The sequence below is a fragment of the Camelina sativa genome, chromosome 6, assembly GCF_000633955.1.
Source record: "Camelina sativa cultivar DH55 chromosome 6, Cs, whole genome shotgun sequence".
Taxonomy (NCBI): domain Eukaryota; kingdom Viridiplantae; phylum Streptophyta; class Magnoliopsida; order Brassicales; family Brassicaceae; genus Camelina; species Camelina sativa.
Window position 1 is genome coordinate 12,160,970 of NC_025690.1, and position 11,127 is coordinate 12,172,096.

General features: G+C 34.2%; 3 protein-coding genes across 3 annotated transcripts; 1 reads left to right on the forward strand and 2 right to left on the reverse strand.

The window, feature by feature from the left end:
- On the forward strand, positions 1-2,570 carry LOC104791028 (E2F transcription factor-like E2FE). The gene is made up of 11 exons (XM_010516826.1): positions 1-220; positions 308-375; positions 470-522; positions 594-671; positions 775-828; positions 901-1,012; positions 1,216-1,283; positions 1,380-1,452; positions 1,565-1,626; positions 1,724-2,126; positions 2,210-2,570. Exons 1-11 carry the CDS (start codon positions 81-83, stop codon positions 2,308-2,310), a joined length of 1,212 nt encoding a protein of 403 aa, XP_010515128.1. The 5' UTR covers positions 1-80; the 3' UTR covers positions 2,311-2,570.
- LOC104791027 (betaine aldehyde dehydrogenase 2, mitochondrial) lies at positions 2,548-6,339 on the reverse strand. The gene is made up of 15 exons (XM_010516825.2): positions 6,182-6,339; positions 5,734-5,876; positions 5,568-5,648; positions 5,329-5,477; positions 5,006-5,098; positions 4,795-4,918; positions 4,610-4,675; positions 4,426-4,492; positions 4,270-4,346; positions 3,770-3,883; positions 3,556-3,633; positions 3,310-3,461; positions 3,161-3,221; positions 2,958-3,064; positions 2,548-2,784 (listed from the first exon to the last, which is right to left on the reverse strand). Exons 1-15 carry the CDS (start codon positions 6,288-6,290, stop codon positions 2,694-2,696), a joined length of 1,512 nt encoding a protein of 503 aa, XP_010515127.1. The 5' UTR covers positions 6,291-6,339; the 3' UTR covers positions 2,548-2,693.
- On the reverse strand, positions 7,628-8,263 carry LOC109133486. The gene has a single exon (XM_019246744.1). It carries the CDS (start codon positions 8,051-8,053, stop codon positions 7,829-7,831), a length of 225 nt encoding a protein of 74 aa, XP_019102289.1. The 5' UTR covers positions 8,054-8,263; the 3' UTR covers positions 7,628-7,828.

Sequence of the window (11,127 nt, forward strand, 5' to 3'; positions counted from 1 at the left end):
GTTTTTAAAATCCCTCCAAAATTTTCCATCAAATTTCTCAAATCCCAAATTCTCAACCCCATCCATTGGTTCCGTCAATCATGTCAGATCTACCGCCGGAAAGATCCATTGTGCCGATTACTTCTTCTTCACCTGCTTACATGCCGGAATCATCTTCTTCTTTACAGTTACACCATTCTTATAGTCGGAAACAGAAGTCTTTGGGTCTTCTTTGTACCAAGTTTGTTCCTTTTTTTTTTTACAAAACCCATCAAGTTTTGATTTTTTTTTTTTTAGTTTGGTCTGATTTTTAGTTTGTTTCTCTCAGTTTCTTAGCTTTGTATAATCGAGATGGGATTGAAATGATTGGGCTTGACGACGCCGCCTCCAAATTAGGTATTGCCCCACTTTGTGTGAGTGTTTTTGAATTTTTTATTTTCATTTCTGAATTACATCTTTTAATTTGTTGTTGATTTGGGGTTTGTTACAGGAGTCGAGAGACGACGAATCTATGATATTGTTAATGTTCTCGAGAGTGTTGGGGTGAGATTTTAATTTTCTTAAATCTCTGTGTTGTTATGTTTTTGCTTAGAAAAGAGTTTGGTCTAATTTAGGTTTTAACAAGAAGAGCAAAGAATCAGTATACGTGGAAAGGGTTTGCCGCAATTCCAGCAGCTTTGAAGGAGCTTCAAGTGAGTCTTTTTCGTTTGTTTGTATTCGGATTCAATCTCATTCAATCCCAATTTTGTGTAAGTTGTAGCAATTTGATATGAAGTACTCGTGTTCATGATGCAGGAGGAGGGGGTTAAGGACACTTTCCACCGTTTCTATGTCAATGAGAATGTTAAAGTAAGTGACGTTGGATTTAATTTCTTTTGATGTCTTTCAGGCTTTCTAATGCTTAAAGTTCCGTACTCTCAGGGATCTGATGATGAGGATGATGATGAAGAGTCTTCTCAGCCCCATTCTAGTAGCCAGACCGATAGTTCAAAACCTGGCTCTTTATCCCAATCTTCAGATTCCCCAAAAATAGGTACTGTTTTTTTATGTTCTGTACTTATTGTGTGTTTGGGTTTAGTTTCAATTAGATTCACATATGTGCTAATTTATAGGTTAATATCAGCTTTCTTGTCATATATATATGTGGAACTGTTCTTTTATGCCAAAGAACAGATATGATTTATGGGATATAATGTGGATTCCTTGACATTTTTGTTGGTTGGTTATGTGTGATAGATAACCGACGAGAGAAATCTTTAGGACTGCTTACGCAGAACTTTATCAAGCTCTTTATTTGCTCTGAAGTAAGTGAGAAAGTTCAATGATTTCAATCTATCAACTAAAAGTGTTTTGCACCAATGTTACTAAATGTTTTGTTTTAAATGTGTTCAACTGTTTAGGCTAGGATCATCTCCCTTGACGAGGCTGCGACATTACTGCTTGGTGATGCCCACAATACATCAATAATGCGAAGTAATTATCTTCATCTTGTGACTTTTGGACTACTTTTTTTTGTTATGTTGCATACTCGCTTGAAACAAATTGATCTGTGTTTTTGTTGACACATTTAATTACGTTTCTGCAGCAAAAGTGAGGCGACTTTATGATATTGCGAATGTCTTGTCATCTATGATTCTCATCGAGAAGGTAAACCAAAAACTTTCATAGCTTCGACGTCTATGAACCACCATCTATGTTATTGTAGCTGTTAATTAGTCTAATTACTTATCTTCTTTGGTGACAGACTCACACCTTAGATTCTCGGAAACCAGCTTTCAAGTGGTTAGGATACAATGGTGAACCTACTTTCACACTGAGCAGCGATCTGCTGCAGATGGAGTCGAGAAAAAGAGCTTTTGGAACTGATCTGACAAATGTCAATGTCAAAAGAAGCAAATCATCATCTTCGTCCCAAGAAAATGCTACAGAGAGAAGGCTAAAGATGAAAAAACACACAACACCAGAAAGTTCTTATCACAAAAGCTTTGGTTTTCATGAATCAAGACATGGATCAAGAGGTTACCAGTTTGGTCCGTTTGCTCCAGGCACTGGTACATATCCAACAGCTGCTTTGGAGGACAACTCTAGGAGAGCTTTTGATGTTGAGAATCTGGTTTCGGATCACCATCCCTCTTACCAAAACCAAGGTGCATGTTTATTCACACATCCATTTGATAGTTTGCTATAAAACGAACACAATGAAATTAACTCTGTTCTTAACCAATTTCAGTTTTGAAAGACCTATTTTCCCATTACATGGATGCTTGGAACACATGGTACAGCGAAGTCATCCAGAAGAATCCGTTGCCTAATACATCACAACGCCGTTAGATCTTCTTCTTCTTCTTCTTCTCTTACCTTTGAACATCATCATTCGAATAGAGCTTCAAGAGTCGTTTCTTTTGATCACTGTGGTTTAGTTTCTCCACACAATTGTAACTGCAAGAATCCGATATTAATTCACAGATTGCATACCCTCTTTGCCTTCTGAAGTTACTGCTCATCTCTTGCTTGATTATGATGCCAGTTTTTCAAAGATGTATGGTATATCGTTTTAAAAGAAACAAAAATAAATATCACATCTCATCTTATTTTCCATTTTTGTAGAATTTATTAAAGTAGCAATTCCGTTTCTCAAGGGTCTCTTGCTTTTATTGGTACAAATACACTCATTAGTACATGTTCTAAGGAAATATTAGGAAGTAGTGTTCGTCTCAGAGCTTGGAAGGAGGTTTGTACCATCCCCATGGTTCATCAGAGATATACCGAGTCACCTGCTTCACACTCAAGTAGTTCTCAAGTCCCCTGCAATGAAGCAAATATGTTTCAATTTCAACAGCAAGTCAAAATATAATCAAATTTTGTAACTAACAAGGTTTAAGTTACTATGGATACAATTCCATCTAATTGCAGAGGGAGCTATTGTTTTGAATGTTCTGGTAATCTTTTGACATAGATAGCAAAAGAAAGAGACTTACCATTCTCCCAATTCACGGCCAAATCCACTGCGTTTGGTTCCACCCCACGGAGCTTGGCAGAAGCATGGCTGAGAGCAGTTGACCCATACTATTCCCGCCTGGAAAGCCTGAAAACGCAATGATTACGATTTAACTTAAGAGATGAAGTTTAATCATGAGATCCGTGCAGTTACTGATTCTTATTTTTGATAGTAAATACACACCTTACTAACACGATCACACCGCTCCAGATCATTTGATAATACTGCACCGGCTAATCCATATCTGCAAAATACAAATAAAGTCAGGCATAAGATTTAATACATCATCAGTGAAGTTCTACGTCAAGATAAGTAGAAAAATCTAAACTCACTGAGAGTCATTTGCCAGCTGGATTGCCTCATCCTCGGTGGAGAATGTTTTGACACATAGAGCAGGACCAAAGACTTCCTCTCTCCAAATTTCCATTGAAGTAGTCACATTTGAAATAATTGCAGGTTCAACAAAGTATCCTTTCTTCAAATGCTTCAGAACATAAACAAAAAAAACATTGTAAATGCTACGGGCTCTAGATAGTATTTGGACATACACTGAAGGTTAGTCTACATCTGTAATGTACCTCGGGACGAACTCCTCCACAAAGGACAGTTGCACCTTCATTCCTAGCGTTTGAGACAAACTTCAGAACTCTCTCGTACTGCATAGGATTAAGATGTAAGGCTCGCCTAGAGTCTAAATTTTTTTCGTGATTAACCCAAATTGACAGATAAAAGGGTTTTTGGGGGATTAAGGTGTTGATTCTTGAGAATTTCAATTTTGTTCAGCAATATTACCTGTCCTTTGCTGACAACAGGACCAAGCCTACAGCCTTCTTCGAAAGGATCTGAAATCTTAATGTTCTTTGTCCACTTTACCAGCTTGTCCAAAAATTCATCAGCAATCCTTTCCTGACATTTCCCCAGATTTTGTTTCATGAAAATAACAGTTCACAAAATGTATAGTAAAGCTTCTCTGTCCTACTTATATCAGGGGTTTCCAAGGTCCTATGATGACTGATACTAATCCGCAATTTATCATTTCTATGACCAGTCTTACAATTAAACATAGACTGAAACTGTTTACCTTTGCATTGGTGGTTTCATGTAAAGGAACTTTGTTTTATGACTAGAGTAGACTACATAATTATAATTTAATTTCCAAAGCAAAACTTCAATTATATAACATATAACTTCTCTAGAGAGCAGTTTTGGCTGTGATAAAGGATAACATATATCATGTTCAGTTCGGTGGAGAATTTAAGATCCGAGACTATTGCAGATTATTGCTCACTTACATGCACGAGAAGTCGAGATGTGGCACTGCAAATCTGCCCATTCGTCCAGAAACAACCAAACATAGTCCATTCGACAGCTGTTTAGAACAGAAGTGTAGTCACTAATAGTTCAGAACACATATAGAATGGTTTTCTTAAGGTTCCAAAAGTACCCACCTTTATCAATATCAACATCATCAAAGACAACGATAGGGCTTTTCCCCCCAAGCTCCAAGGAAACAGGCTGTGGAATGAAAAATACAAGAATCATGCACATACCCCTAAAATTCATAGGTCAAGATAAACAAATCCCAGATAGATACTAGTTCCAAAGGAAAACAACACAGACACTTGGACTTACCTTAACCAATTTGGCAGCGGAAGTCATAATGCTGCTTCCGGTTGTTGTGCTTCCAGTGAATACAATCTGGTAAAGGCTAAATTATCAATACTTCAACTAACCTAGAAAAAGCAAGAATAACTGCTCTATCTACAATTGTTTGACTTTCAGGATACTGGTAAAGATAAAACTGACTATAATCAGACCTTGTCAACATGTGGATGCGATGCCAGTGGAGCACCTGCTTCAGTTCCTAAACCAGTCAGAACATTAAGAACACCAGGTGGCAGACCCACCTCGCGGCAAATATCAGCGAGCTCCAAACATGTCCTGAAATAAAACCGGATCAGATTGGCGAGTTCATGAACTAAGAGTTGAACTGGCTAGATATGATGTCAACAAATATCAAATACGTACAGGGAGGCCAACTCTGAAGGTTTTAGTATTGCCGTGCACCCAGCAGCAAGTGAAGGAGCTACCTTCCAGACAGCCATCAGTAACGGATAATTCCTTCAACACAAATATAAATTATTAGCTGCCTAATACGTGGTAGTGTTTCTAACATACGGTCTGTCTAAAAGGGAAGAAAGAATACTTGACAATTCAATGTGATCTAAATATGTAAAGCTAACTCCGCTAACTCGACAAAGAAAAATTATATACAATAATTTGAGGGGTTCGGTTACATTCAAATATGTCACCATAAATGTAGTTTTAGGAACATGGTCAACGAAACATACCATGGAGTAATCAGCCCAACCACACCAATAGGTTCCCTGAGAACATAACCCTTAAAAGTATCCATCGGAAGAGAAAGAGGAGCCTTCTGTTTTGCATCCAAGCCTTCAGCTAGGTCAGCATAATAGTCAAAACATCCAGCAACATCATCCTGCAAAGGGTTACAAGCAACCACCGTATGACATTTGAATCACAAAAAAAATTCCCAAATGTACACAAAAAGCAAAGTGTGAGTGAATACCATGTCCCATGCCGCTTCATCTAAAGGTTTACCGCAATCAATAGCCTCAAGATTAGCTAGTTCAGACTTCCTCTCAATTACCTGGATATGGATAATTTACATATGACAACAAAAACAGCTAACAGAGAATTGAAACACAGATTTCATTAACGAACTCATTGTTAACCTTAGCAGCAATAGCACGCAAGTATTTGGCACGAACAGCCCCAGTAGCTTTAGCCCAATCCTTTCCGTTGTTCCTAGTAAATGCTTTCGTAGCAGCTTCCACAGCGAGCTCCACATCTTCAGAAGTTGCAGCTGGAATATAACCTAAAAACAACCACCAATCTCAGTTTAAAAAACTTAACCTACATATAAAATTCCATAGATCTACCGCAATAAACAAGTTCCGATCTAGTTCATAAACAAGAAAAAACACGAAGCGAGCTATCACATAAGAAATCACGATCATCTCACTCTATGAATTAGCGAACTAAAGTAAAATCTGGAAATGCATAGTTCCGATATCGATGGATTGAATCGGAAACTCGGATTGATCCAGTTCAAAAAAAAAGTGAGCAAAACAAACAAAAAAAAAAAATGTTCCGAAAATAAGATATGATTAGAAAAAGTACCGATGATGTCTTCGGTAGCGGGATTGACAACAGGGAGAGAATTACGGCGAACGGGCTCAGTCCATTGACCGCCGATGAAGAGTTGGCGTCTCGGCACCGTGATCGCCATTATTGTTACTCTGCTGCTACTACTAGATAGAGAGTTCGTGATAGAAAGANTTCTTTTAGTTTTTTTTTTTTTTTTTTTTTTTTTTTTTTTTGGTAAGGGAGGATTTTTTTCAGTTTTTGTTCTTTTTTTTTTTGCTCTGTGGCCAGACAGGTGGCTTTGAAGGATCAGAATAAAAAATACAGTTTATGGATGGTTCAGTTTTTGTTCTATATAGATGATGATTTTATCTGACACGTTTTCTCTTATAATTTAATAAATTTGATGAAAAAAATTGAATTGTTAAGATTGTAAATTAATTTTAAAGTTTTCAAAGTTTTAACTACTTCCTTCAGTATTTTTTTTGTTAAATTGCAGTTAACATTTTTGTATTTATCTAAATGTTTATTAGTGTAATAATAAAAGATTATCTCAATTCAAGGTTGCTTATATCCATTTAAGTATTAAGTATGTTTTAATAAATATTTTATTTAAAGTGATGAAATAAGTATATACAATTGTGAGATAAATTTATAGAGCAATTATATAAGCTATGATTAATCCAATAATTCTAGAGGTTGTGTGGTACAAGTAGTTTGCGTCCCTAAATAATACGACTGAGAGGTGACAGTGACACTCTTATTAATTATGGGAGCCTTTTTGGCTCGTATTGTCCACAATCCGGCACCACACCTCCATCGACCACCATCATAGTGCTTTGACCGTCCAAAATCCAATATTGGTCCCTAGCAAGTGGCAAGTATCATGTAGCAAACACCATAGTGTTTTTGGCCTTCCTATTCCAAGCATAAAAATGATTGTAATGAAAATACATATTTATCAATTTTCTTTCAAACTTAATATGCTTATATCTATTTTTCACCGCTTAAAAAAAAATTCCGATATTTCATTATTGATATCAAGTAAAAAAATTATTTTACTAATGCAAATCGTTCTAATGACCAAAAAAAACACATAACCTTGTTAACTGTTATTTTTATTCTGGTAGTTTAAATTCGATTTATGGATTGTAAACAATGTGTATGATACTTTCTGATTTAACGTTTACAAAGATTTTGGGTTTGCTCATTATGAGCAAAATTTATCTGTTCTAGTTTAATTTCTACCTTTCCAAGGTAATCTATTTTGACAATTAAAAAAATTGATATTGAAAACCAACACAAAACCACTTTTAAGTGAAATATATATCTAAAGTATTCATAAATTTTAAGTTTATTAAAAGTCTTGCCAATATAATCAAACTATTCAGATTTTTGTTTCTCTTCCTTACCTTTGTTAATCGAATTAAAATAAAAGGTATATTCTACCCAAAAAAAAAACGTATATAAAATTCTCCAATCTTCACAAATCAAACAATTGATCACCTCATTTCCACGGAACCATAAAATATATAACACACCAATCCGAATCAATTTTTCATAAGTCTTTAAATATCTCCGATCATTAAGAAGAAAATAAGAATCAAGACATATTATTTTATTGTTACAAAAAATAAAGAAGAAGACAAATATGTAAATTCCAAAAAAGAAAAAGATACGGAATCAATTCTTAGTGGTGGTTTTGGTATACTTGTCTTTAACCCAATTAAAACCCAAAGACGTTCCTATCTTCACCTTCTTCAACCCCGAACTCGCAACCGCTTTAGTCTTCTCTAATCCAGCCCCCACTTTCTCTTTGTATTTCCCCGACGCGCCTCCGACGTCCGTTGTTTTTCCCGACGATTGATTGCTGTTGTCCCACTGATCGGCCCAAGAATTTTTCTCCATTTTGTATGAAAGAGAGAGAGAGAGAGAGAGAGCAAAAAGATTTGATTAGGTGAGACAATGTATTTGTTTAATTAAATCGTGATTAGTAACAAAGCCACACGTTTTATAGGGTTTGGTTTGATAGAGAAGTAATTTTAATGCTTATAAATTAGTTAACAAATTAAAAGCTAATCTTTGACCAAAAAATAAAGATAATAGCTAATCTTAATTATTGGTGACGTTGGTGTACATTAAATTAAAAGTACCATAGAAGAAGTAAATCTTGTCTATTTAGATTTCGTGTACATTAAGTATTTAATTAATGCAATTCTTTTGTGGATCTTTTGATTGTTTGACTTTCTGGAGTCTATTCCTCTTTAGAATTTAGTTTTGACTTCTTCTGTAAATGCAGTAAATCCCTTTTTCTACAAATTTGTTTCCTGATTAGCAAAAACCCAACTCTATCTACACGTCACTAATTAGGGGGCCGGTTAAGTAAAAACTGTGGGCCTCTCATCAAACATCCCATTATGGGGTTCATTCACATATTTGCTAGTTGCTCCTACAGTACATGGATAGTTATGGTTAATCAGGCAAACCAGGCCTGGTCTAGTTCGGTGCAAAATCTGCAAGGTCGACAAATTTTTTGTCCGGTCCCCATATCAATCAATATGTTCAAATGCAAAGATTAATACCGAATAAATTTTACATCTAAGTAAAGAAGTGTAACAATTACATCAACCAAAACATTAGAAGATAGCTTAAACACTTCAAAATTAGATAGTGATAAGATATTGAATTGAAAGAAGATAAAAAAGATCCATGTAAAAATGTTTCAATTTTTTTAGTAGACTTATATGTATCATATAAACAAAAACCATTAGATTAATGTGAGTTGCAAAAGTATGGCTATTAGTAAGGGTGTAATTATATTCGAGGATCTGAGATCTGACCTGAAATCCGTTTCGTAAACTTGGATATTCAGATGACTGAATCCGGATTTAGATACTCTAAATCTAGGATTCATATCCTCATTATATCAAAATCCGAATACTTTAATAATATTATATAAATAAATTTTAACACATAATGAGATTAAAATATATTTTCATTATTTGTATGTTATCATATTTTACATTTTTATTTTTTCATCATTTTAATATTTTAATAAAAAATATTTTTCATTATTTTTACAGATCTGAATATTTACAGTTTTCCGAAAGACATAAATATGAATAGTTAAAAATTAGATCTGGCTATTTTCCAAAAGTATATGTATATATTCTCTAAACGTATTAAAATCCATTTTGTTCAATGAATAAAGTGGATAATTTTATCATTATTGATATTTTTTAGACAAAAATTATGATGTTATCTCTTGTATCTTACCAGTTGTTAATATATAAGACATTACATGCGCTTTAGTTAGTTTAAAAATTGTGCATTGTGTTTGACTGCTTGTCCAATATGAAATGATTCACTTTTGAAGTTTTAGTTTTCTGTTAATCAAAACATTTGGCAAGACAGGTCAAATTAACTGGTATAGACACTAAACAACTTTTAGTCACTCTTTTTAAAGGTATTGTCTACAATAACTTTTCTAGTCTCACTCTTTTAAGGTACTATTATATATAAATATAAATATATAATTGATACTAGTCATTTTAATCATCCAAATTCCAAAACGCCATTTAAAAAAAAACTTTTTCTCTTCAAAATGTGATTCGCTTAAACCGGAAAAAATGAAACCTGATTGCCTATACTAATATTATACAAGAAGGACAAATTATTAACCAAAAAGTGCCTCTACTATCAATTGATTTTACCAGAAGCAAGCTGATTCTTTAAGCAAAACGACAAGGGAGCACACACGATAAACGGAATAATAGGCCATACAAGGTTTAAAACAAAACTACATAAGTTATGCTTAATTATGCAAAAGTTTGTGTTTAATTTTAATTATGGTGATTCAAAATATCAATTCGAGCATCACATTATATTGTACCGTGTGGATATACAATCATATAATTAAGTATGTTGTGTAAAAGTTAAACTGAGAGATCAATGACAAAAACATTTATTTTATATTCGATGCTTGAGTGCAGAGACAAAACCGACAAAAACAAACAAGAGCAATAAAATGCTGAAAAAAATATACTGTGCATTATTTTCAAATATAGATAGACGAGAAAACAATGAGAAATGCATTTATGTTCGTCAACATTTCATCGTCACCTTAGCCATCATAACTTTTTGGACTGTACACCAAGAGACACAATCATTTGTATGCAAGGAATGATCTACTATATTACTATATTGATAAGATATACTATTATGCATATGACATGAACATGCTTCATCTTCTTAATTTTTTTAAGAAACATGTGCTTGTGTATAATTGTGTTTACACGCATCATTAATGACAACTCCACGAATTCATCCACATACATACTTCTATATTCTTAATGAATCGCTTTTCGTATGTTCTAGTATGTATGAAAATATCGTGTTAGATTTTTATCGATCCAATCATCCAAGCAATTACTACATGATAAATAACCATTATATATGGGATATAATTTCTTGAGTAGAATTATTCGGAAAAAGAACATAGGGATATATAGTGATACATGTAGATTCATAAATCTAAATTAGTTAAACAAAAACAGCAATCGAAAAAGAGATTTGGAAGACAAAAGAAGAAGTAAATAGAAATACAAAAGGTAGTCAAAAAAAGGAAATTAACACACAAAAAAAAAAAGAGACAAGAAAGAGATAATTAAAAAACACACTTGATTTGGTGATTTTCAAGATGAAGATCGCTTTGAAGCAGCGAAGGATCGGACCGAGACGCTTGATTCCCCTTTTGGTTCTCGTACGCACACGTGGATGAAGATACAAACATAAGATGATGATCAAGAACGGATCTAAATGAAAAAGTAGAGAGAGATAAGGTGAACCCTAATCTTAAAATCTTGATGATGATAAGAATCAACTACTTCATCTTCTTTTTCTTGGGATTCTTGATCTTTGGTTTGTGTGTTGATGTCTTCTTCTTGGGTATTGGGACTTGGGAGGTGAAGAGAAAGAAGAAG

Coding starts and splice junctions, on each gene's coding strand:
- LOC104791028 (XM_010516826.1), top strand. CDS start 81: ATGTCAGATCTACCGCCGGAAAGATCCATTGTGCCGATTACTTCTTCT. Junction 672..774: donor CAGCTTTGAAGGAGCTTCAA/GTGAGTCTTTTT, acceptor TTCATGATGCAG/GAGGAGGGGGTTAAGGACAC. Junction 1,013..1,215: donor TTCAGATTCCCCAAAAATAG/GTACTGTTTTTT, acceptor TATGTGTGATAG/ATAACCGACGAGAGAAATCT.
- LOC104791027 (XM_010516825.2), bottom strand. CDS start 6,290: ATGGCGATCACGGTGCCGAGACGCCAACTCTTCATCGGCGGTCAATGG. Junction 5,877..6,181: donor CGCTACCGAAGACATCATCG/GTACTTTTTCTA, acceptor GGTTGTTTTTAG/GTTATATTCCAGCTGCAACT. Junction 5,649..5,733: donor TGCGTGCTATTGCTGCTAAG/GTTAACAATGAG, acceptor ATCCATATCCAG/GTAATTGAGAGGAAGTCTGA.
- LOC109133486 (XM_019246744.1), bottom strand. CDS start 8,053: ATGGAGAAAAATTCTTGGGCCGATCAGTGGGACAACAGCAATCAATCG.